Source organism: Pogona vitticeps, chromosome 3 (assembly GCF_051106095.1).
Source record: "Pogona vitticeps strain Pit_001003342236 chromosome 3, PviZW2.1, whole genome shotgun sequence".
Lineage (NCBI taxonomy): Eukaryota > Metazoa > Chordata > Lepidosauria > Squamata > Agamidae > Pogona > Pogona vitticeps.
The window spans coordinates 264,890,141-264,914,882 of NC_135785.1; the positions used below are offsets into that span (position 1 = coordinate 264,890,141).

Consider the following 24,742-nt stretch of genomic DNA (forward strand, 5'->3'; position numbering starts at 1 on the left):
CTAATTGCATGGCAGGAGCCAGAGGCCAAATCTGAAATGAGATTTCTCCCCAGCGTCTCTTAGCAAAGCCGCTTCCCAGACCTGGAAAGGTCAAAAGGCAAGGTTAACAAAGCCCGGCGGCTGGGTGGCTAATTTCACCCTTGCCGAGGAAAGGTCACCGTGGCGGCCTCGGGGAGCGTGGCCGCTCCCGTGAAGCGAAGCCACACACCAGCGTCAAGGGCTTAAGTGGATTAACGAGTGACAGGCAGGTGAGAATCTCAACAGGACTTATCCAAATAGATAGATAGGTATTAAGATGATGAAAAGGTGCTGGCCTTTTCCTTCCCAGCCCTGGAAAATGAGGCCCCAGGAGCCGCTGTGGACGGGCCCTCCCCCTCCATCTTTGCCTTGACTTTAAACATCCCGTCTCCACATCCTTCGATGTCTTCAGGCCTCATTTCCGCGTAGATGTTTCAAGCCCTGGCATCCGAGCGGCATCGCATGAGAGTCGAAGGGGGGGGCAGGTCTCCCTTTGGAGGCTCTTCTCGAGCCGCCTGAGAATTCAGGGGTGACCCTCCTGGTCTTTTCAGAATCTGGAGACGTTCATCCTTGGGGGCATTATTTCCCAGAATCTCCCCCACCCTGCACGGCTGTTTGAGAGGTCCATGGAGTTGCCCTCGAAAGACGTCACTTTTCCAAGCCCTGGACCTTGCCAGGCAGTAACTAACCCAGCCATGGCTGGCATTTCTTAAGAAATTTGAGTCCCGTGCCCAGAAACGCCTCCTCCTATGCTTTGTCTGCCCCTGTACGGAATCACACCAGGATACACAACCTGATACACAGCCACGGACCAGAGCCATCAAGGCATCCTCTGGGCTGCTGAGAGGCCACGGGCTGTTGATAAACACTCTAACTGCTGAGGTAGAAAGAAGGGGTTGGTTTTGTAATGATGCCGTTCAGTTCTGTGTCCTCAGAGGATGGGACGTGTTAATCTTGGGAAGAGAGTCAGCTAGGCTGAAGAAAGGATGAATGCCGGAGGCGCCAGGAATTCTGATGCTAAGTGGGAAGGGCTGTGGAGAGGTCTTGCCAAATGTCTTTATTCTTAGCAGTTTTACTCCTTGCTGAGATTCCCCAATGACGCTTCCTGTTGCTTCACCATGATTTCCATGAAAAGGAGACCCCATTCCAGTTCAAGAACTGGACAGAGGGGGGCAAGCACCGCTCCTGTTCACTACCATTTTTTGGAAGGATGGAGGGCTGAGTCAACCTTGAGCCAGCTACCTGGGACAGAACCCAGGTTGTGAGCAGAGATTTGGCTGCAGTACTGCAGTTTATCCACTGCTCCTTGAGGTTTTACTGTGCAAAAAACCTTGCACAGTAAACTATCATTGTGAGGAGGGGGGGAAATGTGCTGTCACCCCCCCCCCTGGCCTCTGAGCAATGCTCCTTGACCGCCTCCTGTTCAAGGGCCAGATCCTGTTTCCTTGCTCAGAATTGCAGGCCAGGAAACCCGGCTTCTGCATTCTTGGCTGCTGCGCAGTTTGGCTCACCTAGCTGCCTGCCGCGTGGGTCTCAGCACGGCGGGTAAGAATGCTAATTAATTGGAGATGAATGCCGGGGGGGGGGGGTCCCTTTTCAACAAAGCTGAAGGATTGGAGAGAAGCAGAGAAGCAGAACTTGGCGCCTGTCTGTAGCACACAACCATCCTAGGAGGGTTGGTTTTTTTCTTCTTTTCTTTAAACTGTCATCTGTGCTTTTAATGTTCTCATTTTGATAGTTTGCAAAAAGGGCTCCCAGTGTTTCAGCTTAGGGAAAGTGGCCCAGCAGATGGTTTAAAAGGAAAAGCGGCGCATCTTAAGATAGGCAAAGCACAAAGCAGGGCACGGCAGAGTGGGGAGGCGGGACTCGAAACGATCTGCAGCAATTGACGGGGAAAAATAATTGTAGAAGATTTTATGTTTTAAGTGGAAAACCAAAATCTAAGGGAGAAGGCGCAAATGCTGTTCAGATGTTAAGGACCCGACAGGCTACATCAGAAACATCACAGGAAACGAATAGCTGGAGGAGAACATTAGAGGTGGGAATAAAGCGTGAAATGTTTACTGATAGCAGAGAAAACTGCAAGTGTAAATTGCAAACACCTTAAGGCAAAATTATGAGTAAAAAGTAAAGATGATTCAGTTCATTCGACTCTCACATTTGTTTCCTGCCTGTCTGCTAACAGGCTCAAGGCGACCTACTTTGTTCAGCTGTTTTCCGGTTTAACCTCACGACAGCCCTAGGAGGTCGGCCAGGCAGAAAGACAGTGACTGGCCCCAGATCCCCCAAGAGTTTGATGGCCGAGCAGTGTTTTGAACCCGGGAGAACCCAGTGCTCCCTATTGAATGCTCTCACCATTGTACCAAATTGAAAGCAGATGGCATTCTTCTTCAAACTTATGAACTGGGGGTGGGGGGGTTACTATGAAGTAAACTATGTCAAATGAAAGAACTGTGATGTTGCAGGATTGAGGCATATACAACGACCAGCTGTTTGGATTCTTATATGCTTCTAACTTAGGATGATCTTCAGAACATCCTTTCATTTGCCACCCTGACCAATGCTCCCAGACTCAACTCTGTGGTTTCCTTGGTGGAGTCCATCCATCTCCCTTTGTGGTCTTCCTCTTTTCCTTTTGCCTCCTATCAGATTTTCTTCACTGTCCCAGCTTTCACATTCATGTGCAATATTTTGGAATGTCATAGCGTAGATGAGCTTAGCTTTGGCCTCCAGTGAAACATCCTGATTCTTTCTTTTTCCTCATTTGCCCTTCCAAGCCTCAGTCCTCTTCTTAGCTGCAGCCTCCATTTGGATTGAGAACTGAACCGAGATATAGAAAAACTTTAACTATTTCAGTTTCCTCACCATCGATCTTAAGTTATGTAATTCTCCTGTAGATATTACATTCGTTTCCTTAATATTCAACTACAATCCTGCTTTTGCAGTTTCTTCTCCAACCGTTACCAGCAGGGATTTCAATTTGTGGCTGTTTCCCACCATGTTCCTGGGCTCGTACAAAGACCTCAAGTTAGGGACACCTTGTAGAAGTCCTACCCAACTAGACTGAGTGGTGCTACGGAAAAGGGGAGCAGGGTGGCAAAACAACCACATGCAAAGATAAAAAGCAGAATCTGCCCAAGCATCAACTTGGTGGACAGACGGAATATTTCTGAGGTTCACTGTGGTTCTGTCAAATTGCCAAGGTCCAAAAGTTAGTTACATATTTGTTTTTGCATCTAATGCTAGATTCATGGGCAGAATTTGGAAAGGTGGCCACAGACGCTGGGAGATTCCAAAAGCAATGCAGAGTCAGGATGTTGAGCATGTACCTTAACCGAGAGAAGGCTGTCGGAGGCTGTCGGGGTGCTTGACGTAAGGCCAGGGTTCCAGGGATCAGAGCTACTTACTCTATGATGGGTCAGTTAGGAAAGCCCGAAGGGAGATTAGGATCCCCTCTGGCTCCCATCAGGCTTTGGGAGAGACCCAGGAAACATGGGCACAGAGCATCAAATGTTCCCAGGACACCAGGCCTGCTTTCACAACAACACGACCCCCCAGAGTTTTCCCTGCCTAGAAACCAACGTTGTCCTAACCAGAAGGGAAGATCAAGTTTCGTGTCTGCTTAGCTTGAGGGTGTGGGACCCGGACTGAGTTTGGTTCGCCCCCCCCCCTTTCAAGTCCTCTGTTGCCGAAGAGCTGGTGGTGACCTTAGGAACGGCCATCACAGCCGGCCGAAGGCTCGAGCCGGGTCTCCTTGACCATCCAACCCCGGCTCGTTTTCATGCCCCGTATCTGGTACCCTTGCTTGTCCAAGAGTAGTGTTTTGCTGTAAGGGTTGCAGGCACTCTGTTATTTTAAAAAGCTGGGGTGGGCATTGATCGTTTGTGATTTTATGAAGACGGGTGGCTCACTGGCTCCTTGGAGCAGAAGAGCGGGACAGGATTTACCCCTCTCTTCATGTGCTCTAGGCTACTTTATGCAGTAAAGCAGCATATCATAGATTAATGTCATTTAATGTTCACTGTCCTTTGAGTTAAATTCGACGGTTTGTGGCAACGCAAGGAGACCTGTTGAATCGTCGGGATTTGTCAACACTTATGTAATTCCCGCTAATTCACTGAGTCTCGCTCTTCAGAACCCACCTTTCTTCCTTTATTCGATTCAGGGGAGTTACACATGATGAGGTTTTCTCAACCTGTCTGCTGATGTTCCTCAAGAGGAAGGATCTGCCCTACATTGTCCCTTCTTTGGAATAATTTCATACAGTACAATCCCCATAGCCACCAGGGATCATTTCCAAGCCCCCCCCCCCCCCCCCCAATGTTGGAAAACTCAGATGACAGTGAATGCTGTACATAGGCTGGTCTCGGACTCTCTCTAGTGGCCAGTTCTGGTCACTTTGCCTTAAGAAACAGATATTTCCAGTTTTTTTTATTTAATATTTTTATTATTTTCAGACTGTGGATAGGTGAATCTGCAGATACGGATCCCGCGGATAGGAGGGTCCTTGTGGACATGTCTTCTTAGTAATTCCCAGGGTTCTCATGTGCTCCCTGTTGCAACAGGTGGCTTTGATCTTGTCTTCTTGCCCTCCCCCCAGGTGCACTGTGGCAAACTCTGTGATTCCGATGAACTACACCTGCGTGCTTTGGAGAAGCATGTGAGTAAAGCCAAGGTGACAGACAGTGACAACAGTTAGTTCACTAGGGGGCAGTGGTTCTTAACCTTCAGCAACCCCGGTGTCTGTGGACTACAAGTCCCAGAATCGTTCGCCACCCGCTGTGAAGGTTGGGATTTCTGGGAGTTGCAGTCCAAGAACACCAGGGAGACCCAAGGCTGGAAATCAACCACCCTAGAAGGATGGATGGACAGACGGATGATACGTAGGAGCATAATGTGAACCAGGAGGCTGTTAAGACCAGAGAACAAAACTGGACTCAGAGCAAGTTTGGAAAGGGCCGGGAAAATGAAAAAAGGTCTTGTCTGCGGCCCCAAAGGAGCAAGCATATGCGCCAGCTGAGCCCTCCTGGAAGAGGACGGTCCAGAGGCTGAGCCTGTGTGCGGAGTGCATGTCGCCACAGGGCAACTGGGAAACATCTCCCTCTGAGGGTGAGGCTGGACTCCCCTATGGGAGGCCGCCCACAATAACCAGCAGCCAGGGGACAGCTCTGTCTCCTGATTCAAAGAGCCCCCAGGAAAACCCATCTTGAGTTCACAGATAACAGATCTCAAGGTCAAATGCTTTGCCCCGTCTGCTTCCTTATAGAGGGAGCACCATTTCCTTCCTTCCTTCCTTCCTTCCTTCCTTCCTTCCTTCCTTCCTTCCTTCCTTCCTTCCTTCCTTCCTTCCTTCCTTCCTTCCACATATTGCCTTGTGGGCCTGAAAACTGAAGTTCACTTTAATCTGCCTCCAGCAGGACACAAAAACAGTTGAGCGCTTGACACGGTGACCCTCCCATTACGGCTGCCGGCCTCTGAATTCATCAGCTGTAAGAGCTTTAAAACGTGTGCCAGGACTGTGAAGTCTTCTTTAAGGCCCCTTAAGCCTGGCTGAGGGAATCCCTGCAGAACTCTGGTGGCTGCAGCCCACAAATTCCGACCACTGCCCGGATCCTCCCCCAGTTCCAGATGTGAGTCCAGCTATGGTCTGGCTGGGTGACCCATGGCTGCTCCGGCCCTCTTGCCTTCTGACCAGAAAGGTCTCTTAATCCCAGGTTATCCATGCACTGAGTTTTACGGCTTCTTCCTGGCTGCCGTCTGACCCTCGATCCATGCCTCTCATGTGGTGGTTTGCAGATTCTGGTGTCCTACAAGCGCATCGAAGCTCTGCAGAAGCTCCCGCCATGGCCGCAGGTCAGCCTCTCCACCAGCTCCTCACAGAACTCCGTGGCAAAAGCCGAGGGGACGCCCAAGAGCAGCAGCTACAGTGACCTGGACCGAAAAATCCTCCAGTTATGTGGTAAGGATGGGGGGGGGGTCGAGCAACTGCTTGATGTGGGGAATTGGGAAGAGGGCATCAAGCAACCTCATACAGAGGGTGCCAACATGAACCACCAAATGCCAGAACGTTCCTGGAGAAGCAAAAGATGGGGGTTCAGGGGGAGCTTTAGACACATCTCAAGGTGGTTGACAAAAACATTCTCTTCCCTGTATGTAAGTCAGAGGCACATGATTTGTGTCCCTGTTGCCATCTCTGATGGAACAGGTTGTGAGGTTTTGTGAAATATGAAAACCTGCCACACCTGTTTAGCAGAGGCAGACAAGAGATACGTTGAGAGCACTAGATATGAGTGGACTTTTCTACTCACATCCAAGAACTCCTGAAGATCAGAGATGAGGAAGATTTGGTTTCTGGGCCCACCTCCAGGGACCCTGCCATTGGCGTGGCAACTGGGAATTGTAGTCAAGAAGATAAACATTGCTCACCTCTTCTTTGAACCCTCCTTTGGTTCTGCTTTGATTTGGATTCCTGCCTTGAGAAAGGGGTTGGACTGGATGGCCTTAGAGGCCCCTTCCAGCTCCATCGTTTTAGGATTCTGTGATCCCAATGAAACTTCATTGCTCCTCAGGGGGTAAGGTTGGAATATGTGTGGGGTCCCTGTGTTAAGTCCAGGGCTTTGTCCCAGAAAGGACTACCAGAGTCACAGCCTTTTCTTGCGAAAGAGAAGGACCCAGAGGAGGAGAACATCATAGATGCAAAAGGACTACCACCGGTCTGATTTTTTGGCCAGGGTGCTCCCAGGCTTCAGAAATAATGAAGAGGAGGTGACCATCCTTGGAACGACTTGGAATTAAAGAATTTGGCATTAGCTGGAGAGAAGCCCTGCCCCGTTGGAAAGGAAAGGGTGTCAAATTAAGACATTCGTTTTCCTTTTGCCCAATTTTCCACAATCTGGAGAGGTTTGGGGAGATGTTCCTTTGGTTTCTTTACTTCTGAAACCACAGCATCGTAGTTTCATAACGGGCCGTTTGTGCTGTGGGTGGGTGGGGTAAACGGCCCACGCAGCTCACAGGGCGGTCTTGCAGGGGGAGAAAAGGAAATCGAAGTTTTGTGTTCTCATGTATGATGTATGCCTTCCTTTGGATGCTGGCCCTGAACTGCGGGATCAATAATGTCTAGCCCATCTCTCTTCCACAAGAGAGGGAGGGAGAACATCTCCCCTCTGAGGTTGCGTTCTTCTCTCGTATGAAAAGAAGACGCAACGTGGGTTTGCCTCCCATGCTTCGGCCTCCCGGGATCCCACCACTAGCATCGTCATGCTGGGCTGTGGGATTATGCAGGCTCTCGTCCAAAAGAGAGGAAAGTTCCAAAGCTCCGAGCCCTTGGCTAAGGAAGGCAACCTCCCTCCGCCACCCTTGGTCTTGAACGGTCAGGTTTCAGTGGCTCTGTTGTCGGCATGGCCTAGAGCTGGCCGCGACGACTAGCCACCACAGGCCTTGGGTGGGTCTCCTCTGTTCCCAAACCTGTCCCAGCGAGTGGCTCTCCGTGCGCTCTGTGGCAAGACCCACCACATGCTTGGTCTGTTGCTTTTCCAGGGGAGCTCTACGACCTGGACGCTGCCTCACTCCAGCTCAAAGTCATTAACTACGTAAGTATTTCGGACCATCGTCCTTCCCTCGATCTGTCCTGGGTGTCTTTCCTGCATAAGCTTCCCCTTGAGTTTTGACTTTTTCCCTTAAGACCAGTGAGGTGGAGCATGGCTGCCTGGAACAGGTCAGAAAGAGGCTCTCTAGCCGAGATGTCATTTAAAGCTTCTGCCTGCCTTCCTGCCCCCCCCCCCCAAGTCCTGTCTTACTCCTGGACTTTTGCATTAAAGTATTTTCGTTTGCTGCAAACCTGCAGGATACAGGTTTGTATTGCTGAATACAATAACCGAATTATCCTAGCCTGGTCATACTAAACAAGGTCGCTTTGAGACGTGGTCTGTCGCCTGTGGGAATCCTCGCCTCCCTGCTTGCAAGGGGGATCAGCCACACTCCACCTCAAGCAATCCTGTCAGCACCATCGAGGCTTCTTTCCCTTTAAAGGTAGAGGAGACATCCCGTTTCTTGGCAAGCAGCGTCAGCAAATCATGGAGGAGAAAGCCGGTGATGATCTTGAGAAAAAGAAAACTTCCTTGCCACCGACCTAGGGAGGGGAAGGGAAAGGAAGTTTTCCATTTCTTTTTTTATTATTATTCTTGCAAAATGACACCTCCTATCAGCTTTTTAAAAAGCCCTTTCATAGAATCATAGAAGAGTGAATCTGGAAGGGGCCTAACTACGAGGCCATCCAGTCCAACCCCCTGCTCGAGGCAGGAATACCAATCAAAGGAGATCCGCCAGGGGATGATCCATGTTTTTCTTGAAGGCCTCCAGTGCTCCACTCTCAAAGCCTTGCCAATGCATTAGCAACAATTAAAAAGAGATGTAAAACTTCACGTCTCCAGCGCTCCAGCGTCGGAGGCCTTCAGCCGAACATTTTACAACAATCTGCCAGATCGGTTTTGATTGGGATCCTTGCCTTGAGCTGGATTGGTCCAGCTGGATGGCCTTGCAGGCCCCTTCTGGCTCCATCCCTGTAGGATTCTTTGATTCTGTGATCCTTTGAGGAGAGGTGTGGATAACAACAAACGATAGTGGCACACCCCTCCCCTGCAACAGTTTCCCACAGAAGGATGCCCGGTTGCCGTGCGCTATGCTTTCATGCGCACACACACGCCGATAGTGAAAGAGGAGAACCGAGAAAGCTCGTTGTGGGACGCATGTGAAATCTAGCTGAAGGTAGGGCCTGCTGCTTCCTGACTCCAGTGTCTCTAATGGCAAAATTGTGCTTCTCTTCCTTTCCGATGATAAAAAGCCGTTTATGAGCCCATCGCTGTCCTGTTAACAAGAGAGGCGTTTGTAAACAGCTGGCCCGGATCCTTTTCCAAGTGCAGGAAATAGGGGGGCCATAAAAGCAACCAGCTGGACGGAAGCCCCGTGCCAACGTTTGCAGGCTGACATCTTTGCCATCTGCTGAGTGCCACGTAAAGCTTTTTTATGGCTTCCTTTTTGAAAAGCCCCATAAAATTTCCCAGTCCTTCGGTGGACCTGTGTTCATAGGCAGCTGGGCTGCACGTATATGCGTGTCTAGATAGGCAGCGTGCTTGCACTCTGTTCTTCATGGCGAAAGCAATTGAAAGAAGAAGGCGATTAAAGTCAGATCACTCTTTCAGCAGCTGCTTTGACCAGCGTCAGGTTTTTGCAGAAAATGGGCGGTGGTGGAAAACTCGGGCTAGTACCTGGAGGGGTGTGATTTGAGTCGATTCTGACACGGAGAGTCAGCAAAGTTCCCTGTGACCGTAAAATGTCTCGACTCTGACCTGGGTCCTTGTCTTGAGGAACCAGACCGGGTGAGATTCTCCAGGCGGCTCTCGTTTCCATTTGCCGAGCAAACAGGATTGAGGGTAGGGTTTGGACCGACTTCATTTGGAAAATATATTTCGGGAGAAATACACTTATTTCTTTCTTATTTGGTTAGTAAAATATTTTTTTCCTGCCTTTCTCTTTTAAAAGGACACCAGGAAGTGTGCGTCATTAAAAATGCAATATTAAAAGCTAAGAAGAGTACATTTTTCAAATGTTAAAAGAGGAATTAATAACAATGCATTTTAAATGTTAGGGAGGAAAGAATCACGGACACAAAAAGAGATTTATAAGCAACAAAATAGAAATAAAATATAAATTGAATGTACACATGCCTTCACAGCGGCCTAGTTTCTGTTGCCACCTCCCTTTCCCCTTTTGTAACACTTTGGAAAACGGTAAGAAAACGACCTCAGGAACTTAGTTTGTTCCTAAGCATATCATCAAAAGAGGGAGACGAGAAAAGAAAAGAGACAGATGGACTCCGTAAAGGGAGCCATCGTGGCCTTGAATTGGCAAGACCTGAATGGGGCTTGATGCGAGGAGATATTTTGGAGGTGGTGCTGCAGGCTAAACCGCAGAAGCCTCTGTGCTGCAGGGTCAGAAGACCAAGCAGTCGTAAGATCGAATCCACGCGACGGAGTGAGCGTCCGCCGCTTGTCCCAGCTCCCGCCAACCTAGCGGTTCGAAAGCATGCAAATGCAAGTAGATCAATAGTGCCCACCTCGGTGGGAAGGTAACAGCGTTCCGTGTCTAAGTCGCACTGGCCATGTGACCACGGAAGATTGTCTTCGGACAAAACGCTGGCTCTGTGGCTTGGAAACGGGGATGAGCACCACCCCCTAGAGTCGAACACGACTGGACAAAAATTGTCAAGGGGAACCTTTACCTTTACCTCCTTCTTAGGATCGCCCTGAAGCACACACACAAAAAAAATAATAATAATCAGGGCTGCTTAGATCACAGCTAATGAATGCATTTGTGGACTTTAAAGTTCCAAGTCCAACACTTCTTGTAATGGGGACAGTCTTAACCTCAAGGTGCTGTTGTGGTTCTCAAGCTTTGCCCTTGTTTTATTTCATGAGCTTCCAGACCTCCCAAAATTCTGGATTTATTATTTTTTTTTTGTACTGGTTTGTTCTAGAGTAGAGTTTAGAACTAGGATGCCTAGGGACACCAAAACGGCAGGGAAGCTCCCTCTGACTCTCCTCTTCAAGCCTTCCAAGATTGGTGAAGTTTGGATTTCGGACATCTGAGTTACACACCCACAGAGAAGGCACCCCCCAGGAAAAATTTCTCCCGGGGCCCCTAGAGACACCAAAATGGCAGAGAAGCTTCCACCGTCTCTCCTCTACCATTCCTCCAAGTTTGGTAAAAATTGGGTCTTGGACACGTGAGTGATACACCCACCAATGGGGTCCCCCAAGGAAATTGCCCGTTCGCAGCTGGCTTGGGGAAAACCAATCTTGACCAAACTTGGAGGAATCGTAGAGGGGAGTTGGTGGAAGCTTCTCTGCCATTTTGGTGTCTCTAGGTGCTGGGGGAGGGGCATTTTATGGCTCAGCAAATCAAAACTAGCTAAACATTCATCCGCATTTGTCAGGGGGCAGCAGTCGCTACGAATACGAATCGACGAATTAGAGATTTTTTTTAAAAAGCGAATTTTGTGATTTGATTTTTAATTCGTGCCAATCTCGACTTTCAACCCAACTTCCTCAAAATGTTTCCACTCGGGATCCTGAACAGACTAGCCCCCAAATGGACCGAGATGATGCAAAACAAGTCCATTTTCTCCCACCCCCCACCCCCAGCCTCCCTTGCCTTGCTTTGAGGCCAGAACTTGTACCGCCAGGAGCAACGGCAAGGGAGCAGGCCTTCCTGGTGGGACCTCCCACCGCCCCCCCGCTCCCCTCCTCCCCTCCTCGAAGGGCCTCCCTTCCCCAGACCTTCCTTTCATCTCTTCCCACTGCCTCTCCTAAATTAACCTTAGCAGCTGGAGCTGGCAGCTGCTGACGTTTTCAGCCGGCTTCCTCTGGATTCCCATCAAGGAGGAAGGTAGGGGCTCATTTCCGGAAGGGGGAAAAGAAGATGTCAAGACCGGTTGGGGCTGCAGAGCGTTATCTTTTTCAACTCTGGCAGCCCAAAGAAGAGTCCAAAGAAGTAATTATGATTAGGGTTGCCAGGAATACTTACTTACTGAGCTCTGCATTTTTTTTTTAATGGGTGTCCTTTCCTTTGGAGGGGCGCAAAGCATCCACGGACCCAGGAATCAGTGTGTTGCTAATTCTTCAACACCCATGGATAGCAGCGGGTTGCAACTTGTGTTGTGTGCACCGATGATTCATTTGTGCAAAATTTGTTCTCCCACATGTGGAAGCACAGGAAAGATCTCACCCGCAAAAGGCGGGGGATGGGGGCAGACTCCGCAGCTACTCGTTCTTGCGCCAGAGAAGGAGAGGAGCAAGGATTTGTGTCTCTAAGGACATGGCCCCAAAAGCAGTGCTCCCAGGTGCATCCCAAGTGTTGATCCAAACTGTGTCACGCCCAGTGAAAGAAAGAATTGCACTCTCGTCAGACAGTTAGTTCAAGGTGTCTGCTCTAACGCAGTGGTCCCCAACCTTGGGCCTCCAGAGGTTCTTGGACTACAACTCCCAGAAGCCTTCACCACCACCTCTGCTGGCCAGGGTTTCTGAGAGCTGAAGTCCAAGAACCTCTGGAGGCCCCATGGTTGGGGACCACTGCTCTAATGGACGGTTAGATGGACATCTCTGCTTGGTGCACCACCCTGGATAGCTCAGGGGTTTAGGCATGTGGCTGTGGGAGGCAGAGGTTGGGAGTTCGAATCCCCCCCTGCCCCCACTGTCTCTCTTTGACAGGAGTTGGACTCCAGGATCCAGAGGGTCACTTCCAGCTCTACAGTTCTGAGATGATGATGATGATGATGATGATTCAAAAACACCAGGCGCAGTCAATCAAAATTGTAAAAACATTGACTGGTATTATAGAACCGATATAGGTTTTTAACCAAAAACCTAAGTATCTGTTAAATATCGGTGCAGTAGGTATGTTGTTCCTCATAGGGCTGTTGATGGTGTGACTTCTGAGATCTGCCACTGCTTATAGTACTACTGTGTGATGATGATGGTGGGGGTGACTTACCATTGCCACTACCTACTACTGCACGCCTGGCTTCATTCTTGACAGGCTGTGGGATCAGGTCTGCCAAGAAGGAATCCGGACACAGGCTCTCAAATCTTGGCACGGAGCAAACGGAGCTGCCCCAAAAGAAGGGAACCAGGGACGGCCTCCAGGTCCCACCCTGCACTTCTGGGTTCTTTCCCCCCCCCCCAAAAAAAATGGTTTGGCATCTCTCACCGTGCCTTTCTTTTGCAGCTGAAGCAGGAAACCGACTCCCCCTGCTGCTGCCTCCTCCTGGTGTCGGAAGATAACCATCAGCTGTTCTGCCAGGTACGAAACGCCAGCTTGAAGACCAACGGTTCAAAAACTGGGCTCCACGTCATGGGCTTGGCTCGGGAAGGACGGAGGGCTAAGAAAGCAAAATTGAGTTTATTCCCCCCCCCCCATGAAACAGAAGGTGACCCAGGGGACAGGAGGGGCATTTCCTTCCCCAAAATCTCCTGGGGAAAAAAAGCTGGCTTGGGCACCACTATCCCGCCCCACCCTGCCCCAGAGCGACCTCGGTTTATCCCTCACCCAACGGTCCCATCCAATATCTGAGCAGTTGGAGATGGAGGATGGATAAAAGGCAAGACTCCTTCACACAGGTGGACGGGGGAACCCCCTGCCACAAGAAGTAGCGGTGGCTGCCAACGAAGGTGCCCTTGAACAGCAAACTCATGGAGAACGAAGCGCTTGGTGGCTACGGATCACAAAGTCCAGGCATCATCTCCAGTATCAGAGAGAGGATATCAGGGAGCTGCAGACAGAGAGGCGTCTTTCCCTCCCTGTCAGGCTTGGGGTCTTTTCCCTTTGATACAACCAGGCACCCCTTATGAATGAAGGGACCCCTCCCTTGCCCGATGACCCAGTATTTCCCCTCCTTTGCGTGGGTTAATATTTTTCTACTCTTTTTACACCACCTGTTCACAAAGTCAGGTCTGCTGGCCCCCAGTGCCCATCTCTCTCAGCTGGGGGTGAGGGGCTTCATCCCGTCACCGTACGTAAGCCATATTTGATGTGCTCATTTCCCCTCAATAAGGCATTGAAAGGATGGCTGCTCGTGACGTGCTGGGTGACAGGTTTTCGTAGCCCACAATGGCCTCCTCTCAGGAGGGTCTGGCTCCTGCCTCTTTGGAGACGGCCGTTCCTTGCTTCCTGCCACGGTCTCTCCCTCAGTCACTTCTTCTCTCTTCCAGGTCATCGGAGACAAAGTCCTGGAAGAGGAGATCAGCTTCCCCGTGAGTTGTTATCAATGATTCCTTTTTATTCCCACCTCTGGAGGGATCCACAGATGAAGGAGAGTTCTAGGGTTTGCAGAATTACAGTGAAACTTTAGTCCTCCCCATCAAGAGAGGCAATGGGCCAAGGGGGTTCAGGAGGAGCCTTTGGGGCAGGGGGTTCCCCTGGCTAACCCCGCCCCCCCCAGCCTTTGCCACTCCAAGCGTTGGCCTGGCTCTCCTTAAGGCAGGGGGGAAACCCACCAGCATCGGGCAAAACTATAGGGGCAAAGCTTGCTTTTCCCACTGGAACCCATAAACCCTGCTGGGGTTTTACACAACCCGTGAGGGATCCTCTCAGCACTTAGGCTGTTCTCTCACCACGCCCTTCCCTTTGGGCCAGGATCCGGCTCTAGGATCTGCTCACAGGAATGTCCCATCAGCAAACGTTCCAGTCAAACTCTTGCTTTCATTGCTAACGGTTGAAGCGGTGTGCAGGAAATTATATTTACTTTCTGATAGGGTTCTGTTTAGCTTAGTTCCGTTCCATTCCGTTTTCAGGCCGCTCATAAAGAGTAAAAACAAATAGGAGTTTAAAACAAAATAAATCACAGAATGATAGAATCGCTGGGTTGGAAGGGGCTTTTAAGGCCATTGTGTCTGTGACAAACCCAGACCTACTGGGATATGTCACACAGTTACTAAGCTGCCACCAACCATTCCCTATAAGAAGTCACACAGACCAGGGATGGATTTTTAAACAATAAAAAGAATAAGGTTTATTTTAAATACACACAGGGAAAAATAAACAATCAGGTGAATAAAATAAAGTAACGTGGCTTATTCTCACACATACAAGCATACAGTTTGGTTCACACAGAACCCTTAACTTGAAGCACAGACCCTGAACCTATCAGTTCTGGCTAACCATACAGACACCTGAACCTATCAGGTTGGTACTCTGACACACAGAAGTACCCTGTCTGACACACAGACTCCCACAACAGCTTCTTCTTCCCAGCTGCTGCTTCGTCACAACCCAGTGTCTCTCAGCATCTCCTAGTGTGTCTCTCCCAGCATCTCTTTTCACCACACAGGCATCACATATTTATACAGTACAGCCCCTCCTCCTGATGTCCCGCCTTCCACTCCCCATAGGATGGAACTTTCCCTCCAAACCCATGACAGACAGGTAACATCAGTGCTGTATGTAACAGTGTCCAAATCCCTGCTGAAGGCGGGAATCCCGATCCAAGGAGATCGGATTGTCTAAATGTCTCTTGAAGGCCTCCAGGGTTGGAACCCTCACCACCTTGCGGCATCGTGGTTTCCACCATTGTGCTGCTCTAACAGTTAAGAAGTCTTTTCTTGATATCCGACCTAAATCTGGCTTCCTGTCGCTTGAGCCCGTTGTTGCGTCCTGGGATGATTGAGGACAGATCCTGCCCCTCCTCTGTAGGACTGCCTTTCGAGTCTTTGAAAAGGGCTCTCCTCTCTCCCTTCAGCCTTCTTTTCTCAAGGCTAAAGATTCCCAGTTCTTTCAGCCTTTCCTCATAAGGCTTGGTTTCCAGCCTCCGGATCATCACCCTTGTTGCCCTCCTCTGAACTTTTTCCAATTTTGTCAGCACCCTTCTTGAAGTGTGGTGTCCAGCACTGGACACAGTACTCAAAATGAGGTCAAACCATTAAAAAGCAATTAAACATAGTAATATTAAAATAGTCAACAAAGAATAACTTTGAAAACTTAAAAAAAAAACCTTGAAAGGGTCATAGAAACCTAAAGAGTGCAAGAGTGGAGACCTTAATGGCTAACCCATAATGCTAACTCCACTTTTCTTTACTCATAGCTAAATTTGTAGCTTTGAAAAGTTACCTCTTGGGAGGATGGCTCCCAAAATTCCTTCTCCTGTACGGCCCTTGCAGAGTTCTGATCCAAAAATCAACACTTCCAGAGCCTGCCTAAATGATATATGAAAGAATGCCCAGGACCCTATTGCTCATTTACCCATCTGTAAAGGAAGCCTCGGTAGCAAATTGCCACTGACTCACAAGGTGCAGGTTGCGTTCCTGGGTGTGCCTCTTTTCCCAGGTGCATCTGGGAATGCAGCCGACACCTCGTTAACGAGCGGCGCTTTGCCACCAATGGTTGAGTGATTCCCCCTTATGCAGGCATCAGTCAGCAATAGGATTCTGGCCGATGACTGTTTCAAAAGTGGTGCTGCGGGTGAGGGGGAAAGGAGTGGTCGAGTCTTGCCAGACATTTGGAGCCTGTGAGGAAAAGAAATTCCACCCTCAAGGAATTATAGCCACAGGGCCTGCTAGTCTTTGCAAGCAGAGACACAGACTTCGGGGGGTCCTCCGCTCAACTCTGGCAGTGATCGGTGACCGGAACTTGTGAGAAATATGCAGGGTGTTTAAGCTTTCTGGCTCTCTTTCAAGGGCATTTCCCTTCACAGTCAATTTTTTTAGAAAGAGTGTGATGTCCTCTCCTGTCCTTAGCCTCCCACCGCTTCTGACCTGGAAGGCCAATGCACCCCTTTGGTCAATTGATAAAAACGGCTTTTCTCGTTGACCGAGCTGTCTCCAAAGTTTCCTTGAAAGTGGTTCTTAACGACCCGGCCACCCTCTCTTGAGTCCAGCCAGGAAGCCTACCTGGAAAGGCCCTGTCGACAGAAAGGAACCGGCCATCGGCAGGGACACAGTGGCCTGAATGATGCCCCAGCCTGGGAGGCAGCCAGCCTGACGGTTCATCCAGAGGGCTTAATAGAGAGCAATTGATGCACGCACGCCTGGTTCAGTTGCAGCCTAGCGGGAGTAGATAACAGCCCCCTAATCGGCAACGGCAGGAAGGTTAAGTGACGCTCATCTGCGAGACCTTATGTTTCAGAGCTTCCCAGCGCCTGTCTTCTCAATTTATGTACCATCCATTATCTCCTCCAGCTAAAATATGCAGTGGCGTTCTGGGATGAGGTGGCCAGAGGGCTTCCGCGTGGCGAAGCGATAAGGACGTTGTGGGATGTCAAATGTGTCCCAATTGCGGTGGCACCAGAGTGCCAGCGGTGCTCGAGCAGAGCGCAGACGGTTTTCATTCGTGAACCTGATCGCTGAGCTGCGGACCTGAAGGCAAAAGGGTTGCTTACCTCCCCCGGGGTCAATTCAAACGGCCTTTCGCTCCCGTCCACACCAGGGTTTTTTTATTAAAGCCGAAACAGGCAGGACTCCCTGCCAGGGACGAAATCTGCCATTGCCAACTTTCCGCCCTCAGGATTATGAGCGAGTTGAGGAAAGTCCATTCTTTGGAACAGGAGAGATCGAAAACCGGCCGTGGCTGTGGGAAAATGGCAGCCGCACCGTTAGCCTTTTCTCCGAGATGTCCTCTGGTTGAACCAGAGGTGGAAGAAATGATTCGCTTGGACTGCAGCATGGAGAGGCAGCCCAAATTAAAAGTAACTCTTTCCCCATCTCTCTCTCTCTCTCTTTTCTGTACACAGTTAACCGTCGGGCGCCTGGGAAAGGTGGTGGAGGAGAAGAAATCCATCACCTTGCAAGACATCAGCTTGGTGGGTCTCTCTTGCTTTCCAGAGTGGTCTCGATCCTGCTCAACAGGGATGCTTTGAGGCAGGGTGTGTCATTTTGGGGCAACAACACCTCCAAGTGACCCTGTTTCCACATGGCCCGGCAGGGTTTCGGACCTTCCCCTGCTTCAACTGAATCCAGCAGAATCTAGACGTCCCATTCAGACCTGGATAATTGGGCCGTCTAGTCACAGCTTAAGTGGCAGGAAGATGCTTCGGGAGGACGTGTGCCCTTTTGCTTAGGGCACCGGTAGCTGACGAGGACGAAAGGGGCTCATGAGACACGGCAGGTCAGAGAGGCCAGCCAAACAACGTTGCTTTATACTTGAACTGCAGTCCTCGGAAGGGGCGGGTGGGGGTTTCCATTTGTCTGTGCGTTCCTCAAAATAACCCACAGAGCTGGTCTAGAAAGATGATGTGTGCTGAGGAGCCTGGCTGAGTTATTTAGCCAGGTCTCTCGGGTAATCCATCATCCGTGCTTGAATCCACAAGCAGGCCAAAAGGTGAGGAGGAGGGAACGGGGATGAGAATACAATTTCTGGCTGGAGAAGTAATGGGGGAAGAAAGCACGTTCTGTCGTTCTGTGGCTGAGCAGCGGGCGAGCGAAGGGGTTCCTGCCCTGTCGGTCAGAGGAGGATTTGGAGAGGGAGAGGCAGGAAGGTTTACTCGCTTGGCTTGGCCGGAAAAGGGGGCCTGGGCGTTGGGTGGGACGAGGCAAAAACGGTCTGGTCAGGCAAAAAGCTTCCCTCCGAGCTGGTGTGATCGTCCAGGGAGGTGGGAAATGTTGGCCATGCCCTGGCCAAATGTTCATCACTGATGCTCCCTGGGCAAATGGCAACGAAAACTGGAGATCCATAGGAAGAAGACAAGGGCCCCAATAGGCAGGGGGCTGTTTGGAGAGCTTGGGTTTCTCAGGGTTGGACCTTGCCTTCCCTTCTCACCTGTTTGGTTGAAACATCGCCCCTTGGGAGTAGAAAACCCATTTTTTAAAAAAATGTGTGTGTGTGTGTGTTCTTAGTTCTCAAACAAAAGAAAACAACAAGTATACAATGCATCAACTTAAAATAAACAAAATCACAGTTATGGACCCTGTGCTACTACTACCCCCACCCCCACCCTCGGGAGTTGTTTTCATTTTATTTTTCATTATACTTCATCCGGCCCCATTCCTCTCCAAAGAATACAGCGATTCTTCTCTTTTCCCTTTCTGAGACCCATAAGCCACCAATAACTTCCACATTTCTTCAAAATCATTCCATTGCCATGTTCCTTTTCTAATCCTGGGGCCACCGGTTAATTTATCATCAACGGCCCTATTGCACATTTCTTTATATGCCATTCTCCATAGTAAATTGATTATTATTCCTCCAGTTCTTTGCAGCTATCAGCCTTGCCACCGTCACCCTAATCATAATTAATTCCTTTTCTTCTCTCTCCAATTGGTTATTGTTAACCGTCTTCAACCAAGCCGCTGTTGGAGACCTTTGGACATCAGCGCTCCTTATTTCCGTGACCGCCTTCAGAAGCCTCGGCTGGCGTCACTCAGAGAGAGGCCTTTGGGGCACATGGGCTAGCCAGGGTGCTGACCCCGGACTCTCGGGGATCACGGGATGGCGTAGCTGGCATATCACCCCATTGACCCAGGACTCTGGCCCCTAAGAAACAGTGGGGCCAGACGTCACCGTTGGCTGTGGAGGTGCAAGTCAGAAACAGACGCTGTTCTTCTGCTTTTGTCTGCTCAGAACGTCACCCTTTCTGCAAGTCTTTGACCCTGTGCCTCGACTGGTTCTTTCCTGCCCACGGGCACGGGAGACCATGGGGGGGGGGTGTGCCGAGAACTGAAGCCCATCGGACTTGGCTGTCCTTCTTGGAACGCAGCTGGCACCGTCAGCCTTTTCCCCACCTGACGCTTCTCTGTGTTCTTAGCCAAGTGGCTGCGGAATGGAGACGCAGGAAAACCATGCGCAGGGAACCAGCACATCCGCGGAAGGTTGCCCTTGTTGCGCCAAGAGCCCAACCCCATGCATCGTCCTCGGAGAGGGAACTGTCCCATCGACTTGGCTGCAACAGGGGGGAAAGTCCACCCAAACCAAGTGAGAGCTGGTTTCCCCATAAGGTTCAGTTTATGCTTGGCTGCCGGGCGCGGCTGGAGGAAGGAGGGTTCTGCCCAAGCCATCTCTTCTGCAGGCGTGGATTGAATGGTTGAGATGGAAAGTTGCTGCACCAGCATTTGCGAGCGGGGGGGGGGGGAGTGGTGTGCCTGCGAAGACGGCCGTTTGCTCCGCTCTCTCCTCCAGCCACCCCATGTGAAAAGCTTGAAAATGGCGCCTTTTATGGGATTGCAACTCCCAGAGTCCTCCAACCAGCCGGGAGCAGGGGATGGAGTCTCTGGGACTCGTTGTCAAGTTGGACTTAAAGTCTCACCCGCAACTTGCCTCCGACTCGGCTCTGGGTTGTGGTCACTTTTTTCAATGACTTGGACTCAATGTGCCACGCGGAGCCCCCCCTTTTTTCTGGGGGGAGGGGAGCCTGTTTTTAACAAGGGACTCAGATTTGATACCAAAGACTGGTCATCATCCCCACCAACCAGGTCTTCCAAGGGTTGTAGTTGAAAAAAGTAGCTTTTACAAAGCCAGTGGGAACGGTCTTGTTTCAATCCCTTGCGTTTCCAAGCAGGGCTGAGAAAAAGACTCTCCTGATAACCCAGAGGAGCCCTGGCTGCTGCCGGTCAGAGCCAGCGACACTGGGCCAGATGGCGGCGGAGGGGCCTGCACCGTCCGTTCCTGTTCCTTTAGAGCCCCAGAGCAAGACTGACTGGCTCATGTTTTCCTAAGCCTTTTCAAATAGCGATTAACGCCATTTTCATTTGCCTCTCTCTCACTCTCTCTCTCTCTCTCTCTCTCTCTCTCTTTTATCCAGCATTAAGACCCCTGTACCCAGAGGGTATCCGTTCCAAGGGTCCCCCTCCCCGCAGATGCTGAAAAAATGGGGATAATAGCAAGGACTATTTTAATAACTAACTTCATATCTAACATGGTCTCTGACTCCCTCTAAGTGGTCAGTTGTGGTAACTTCATCTTTAGACCTACATCTTTCTAGGAATTTATTTTTAGCATCTTTAGTATTTTCAGACCATGGATAAGTGGATGCTGATCCCACAGATACTATAAAATGTTGTATTGCGATGCTTGAAAAAAACACACACACACACACACACACACACACACACACACACACACACACACACACACACACACACACACACACACACACACACACACACACACACACACACACACACACACACACACACACACACACACACACACACACACACACACACACACACACACACACATATCTATATACACAAAATATTAATTGCTTCTTGTTAGCTGCCCGGAAAGTCTTGAAGGTAAGGGATGGGGAGAGGAATCCCCGAAAGCTGAAAGCCAGCGCATCATGGACAAGGCTGGTTCCGAACCCTTCTTCCAGACCAGGTAGATTTTGGGATGCAGGGAACGTTCTCAGCTTTCTGTCCTTGAACGTTTCGCTGCGGTTCTAAGTCCTGAGAGGGATCTTCTCTCTGGCGGGGGTCTTGACTTTCCCCGTGTCCTCTCCTTTCCTCCCCGCAGGAGGAGCACAAGCAGCTGAACAACATGCTGGGCTTTGAAGTGACGGCCATGCTCTGCGTCCCGGTCATCAGCAGGGCCACCTCGCAGGTGGTCGCTCTGGCCTGTGCTTTCAACAAGATTGGGGGAGAGAGGTGAGTGGACCGCACTGCAGGGGCCAAGGTGGGGACACCCCTCTTCCCAGAGAGACTCAGCTGGCTGCGGGGATCCCCCCCCCGGGAAGGGGTCCCCTTGCCCTACCGTTGGGAGACCAGAGCGCCCCAGCTTTGGGGATGATGCTTCCCCCTTCCAGACCCGACTGGTGCCAGCACCGAGACGTCCTTGAACGACTTAAGTCACATCCTGTCTCTTCCCATAGTTTGGTTTTATAATCCTCTGTTTTTGTGTTCTGTCCCTTCTCACAACGTTCTGCAAAGTGCTTCAACGTCTTTGGATTGCTTCCAGTTGGATTTATTGATCGTTCCCCACACAGAGATTTGTTCAAAGAGGACAGGTTAGGAAAGGCTTCATAAACAACAAAATGACCTCCGAGGTGATCGGGGGGGGGGGGGGGCGGGAAATACTGAAAGGCTTTCAACCTCCTTCACGTCTTAATTTTATCTACAGGCTGTCGATTTGCTTTTTGCGTTTGCTGCGGCAATTTCCTTGCCAGTGTTTTTAATAACTCATTTTTACAAATGTTCTTGTAGTTTGCATTAAATTGATTTGAGCGACTCTGGGTTTTTTTTGGGGGGGGGGAGTGTGCGATTTGTTCCCTACAGAAATAAATTGGTCTAGATTGTTTTGCTTAGACTCACTGAGGCCTCCTCTTCTGCAAAGTGTGACTTGATTCCCAGCAGAGCGGGCAACCTCCAGAAACCCCACGGCAGGGTGGCCTTGCTCACAGGGAGAGCCGGCAGAAGCACCTCTCCTACTCTCTGTCACTGAGTACTCGGCGGCTTCCTGAATAGGGCCCAAAGACTGAGAGCGCTGGACCTGTTTAGCCCCGAAGAAAGAAGACGGAAGGGAGATACGTAGGAGAGCCCTCTTCGAAGACTTGAAAGGCTGTCCTGCGCAGGAGGGGCAGGATCCGCTCTCGATCCTCTCAGAGTGCAGGACACGCAACCATGGGCTCAGCTTAGATTTAGGTTGAATATCAAGAAAAAATTTCTAACTTGGGAACAATGGAACCTCAGGAAAAGGTGGTGAGCACTCCAACGCTGGGGGCCTTCAAGAGGACACTGGACGGCCCTCTGCCCGCTTGACTTTGCTTTGGATTCCTGCATCAAGCAGGGGGGGGGGTTAGACTCGATGGCCTCAGAGGCCCCTTCCGACTTCATGATTCTAGGATTCTGTGGGTCAAGCCCTGCCGTGTGGTCTTTGTCCTGTTTTGGCGCCCAAGCCCCTCAGCTCATCCTGATGTCCGTGCACTGGACCTGGACAGGAATGCCCAGGCACAGTCGGGTGGAGAAGCTGAACAAGATCCGGACACCGTACAGGGCAGGTCCACCACCACCACCCCCCGATGTGGGAACCCTCGCACGCGCAAGGACCACCTTGTGTCTAGAGGGTGCCCCTGCAGGCCACCCTCCCCTCTCCACGGGATAGCGTTGGAGGACAGGGCTAGCCCAAAGAGGCAAAGTTGAGGCATTATTCCCCCCCCCCGTGAGTGCCCTCCACATGAGGAATATGGGTGGGAAGGTCTGCTAAATGCTTGTTTAGGCGTGTTTACAATTCTGCCTCGTTTATTTCACCAGTTGGTAGGACATGGGATGCTTGATAGCTCTTGTGCCACAGTATGGGGATTCTTAACGGTATCTACTAGATGAGAGATGATGTCCCTAATGCAGCAAGATGACCGCCCCCCCCGGTATCCATGGGGATTGGTTCCAAGCCCCCGTGGATGCTGAAAATTTCTCAATGTAAACAGTGAAAGCCCAGCCAGAATAATAAGCGGTTACGTAAATGGCAGAAGGTCAAAAGAAACAGAATCCACTGAACGTCCAGTGTCAGGGAGTCCCATAGTCCAAACTCACGTGTGCTTCTCCTTCTCCCTCTTCCTCCTGCAGCTACACAGATGTCGATGAGCACAAAATCCAGCACTGCTTTTGCTACACCTCCACCGTCCTGACCAGCACCCTGGCCTTCCAGAAGGAGCAGAAGCTGAAATGTGAATGTCAGGTCAGTGGAATACATCCGCACACTTAAGCCTGCCTGCTTTCCCTTGGCTCTACCCTCCTCTATGGGACTACTCAGAGGAAGGAACAGGCACCAACCCTCCCCAAGGCCCTCTCCACATCACACACTCAAACCAGTGAAAGTAGTTTTTGTTGTTGTTGTTGTTGTTTGGTGACCCTTCTGTTCACTCTTGTTCTGTGCGAGGGGCGGATTGAATTTATCTCGCCGTGCCACTTCACCCTGCCTTCAAACTACAACTCCTAGTTTTCTTTTGGGATTGCCATGATTTGTGAAAAATGGAGCCAACTCTTGTGTTTCCAGAGCGTCTCTGTCCCAGTTATGGACCTCGGTCTTTTGGGGCATGAGAAAGACTTTTCAACAGAGAGAAAGTCTGGGGTGAGACTCGCTCGGGACCCGTCATTCGAAAACTCTTTGCTGCAATTTTTTGAGGGCGGTGAGGGGAGGTGCCTGGGAGGGACAGAGGAAGTGAAACTACCTTCCATCTGTTGAATTTCCAGATGGGTTGAACTTTAGAGACATCTCTTCAACACATAGCTGCTGAGTGCCTTTTTTTTACTGAAAGACACAATATTTGTTTGCTTCTGAAAACCATGACCCTCCCTCATTTCCTGTGGCTTCTGAATGAGGCTGTAGAAAATGGATGTGGGTTTACCCCTCGGAAAGCACCATTTTAGGCTTGTTTACCAAAGAATGCTCCCCACTTTTCTGGACATCCTTTCCATTGACCCCTTAACCTTTGAACTCCTTTTCATATCCAACTCTTGGGCATCTGTTTCCACATGGTGAGAGCTATCCAGCACCTTCTCGGGGCTCCCCAGTGAAGCCGAGCGGTTCTGGGGTCTGTCATTTTCACGGGGCTTCTGACACTCAGAAGAGAAGAGGCACCGCCTCGTAACGGCCAGCCAAATGATGACATGAAAGGACCGGGGAATTCAGGGGTCCGGAGAACAAGCCAAGATCAAGAGGCAGGGAAACTGCCCCAGTGCAGCGGGCAGAAAACTTGAGAATCCCAACAAAGCAAACACCCCCCACTCCACCCCCAAGCACGGCTTGTTCAGGACTGTACCCAGGGGTGGGGTTGGGGGAACCTGCAGAATTCTCCTCTCTTCTGATATTTCAGGGGCTTCCCTAAACTTTGGGGGCCTTTAAATCCACGGTTCTCTAGAATTGTACATCTGCACCCACTCTGTCTGTGTGTTGCATGTGTGTGTGTGTCGTTTTTGCAAAAAGACCACAAAAATCTGTCTAGCGTCCAGGAGAAGTGATAGGATGACCGGTGTGCAGAGGGCGCCCTCTTCTGGCATAAGGAGACATGGCAGGGCAAAAAAAAAAACAACCCTGGTGTTATCATTAATATATATGTATGACACTGACTTGAGGTGGAAGCAATTCCTTTTCATGCCGGAAGCATGAAGGTTTGTACGTTGGAATCACCAGTTTGGAGAAGGGCAATAGCTGATAAGAAAGATCGTGCAGAGCTGCTACCAGTTAAGAGAAGTCCTCAAGTCATAACTGCAGCCCAAGAACACCTGGATGACCCCAGGTTGGCAGCCAC

At 50.4% G+C, this 24,742-nt stretch overlaps 1 protein-coding gene across 2 annotated transcripts in view; it reads left to right on the forward strand.

Moving 5' to 3' along the window:
• The window catches only part of PDE2A (phosphodiesterase 2A), a 350,282-nt gene that overhangs the window by 297,661 nt on the left and 27,879 nt on the right, over positions 1-24,742 (forward strand). For both annotated transcript variants that reach the window (XM_072993391.2, XM_078390561.1), the window contains 8 exons: positions 4,619-4,678; positions 5,815-5,977; positions 7,555-7,607; positions 12,799-12,873; positions 13,782-13,823; positions 17,294-17,362; positions 21,013-21,143; positions 23,058-23,169. In XM_072993391.2, the coding sequence (XP_072849492.2) occupies positions 4,619-4,678; positions 5,815-5,977; positions 7,555-7,607; positions 12,799-12,873; positions 13,782-13,823; positions 17,294-17,362; positions 21,013-21,143; positions 23,058-23,169 (705 nt within the window). The remainder of the gene's footprint in view (positions 1-4,618; positions 4,679-5,814; positions 5,978-7,554; positions 7,608-12,798; positions 12,874-13,781; positions 13,824-17,293; positions 17,363-21,012; positions 21,144-23,057; positions 23,170-24,742) is intronic.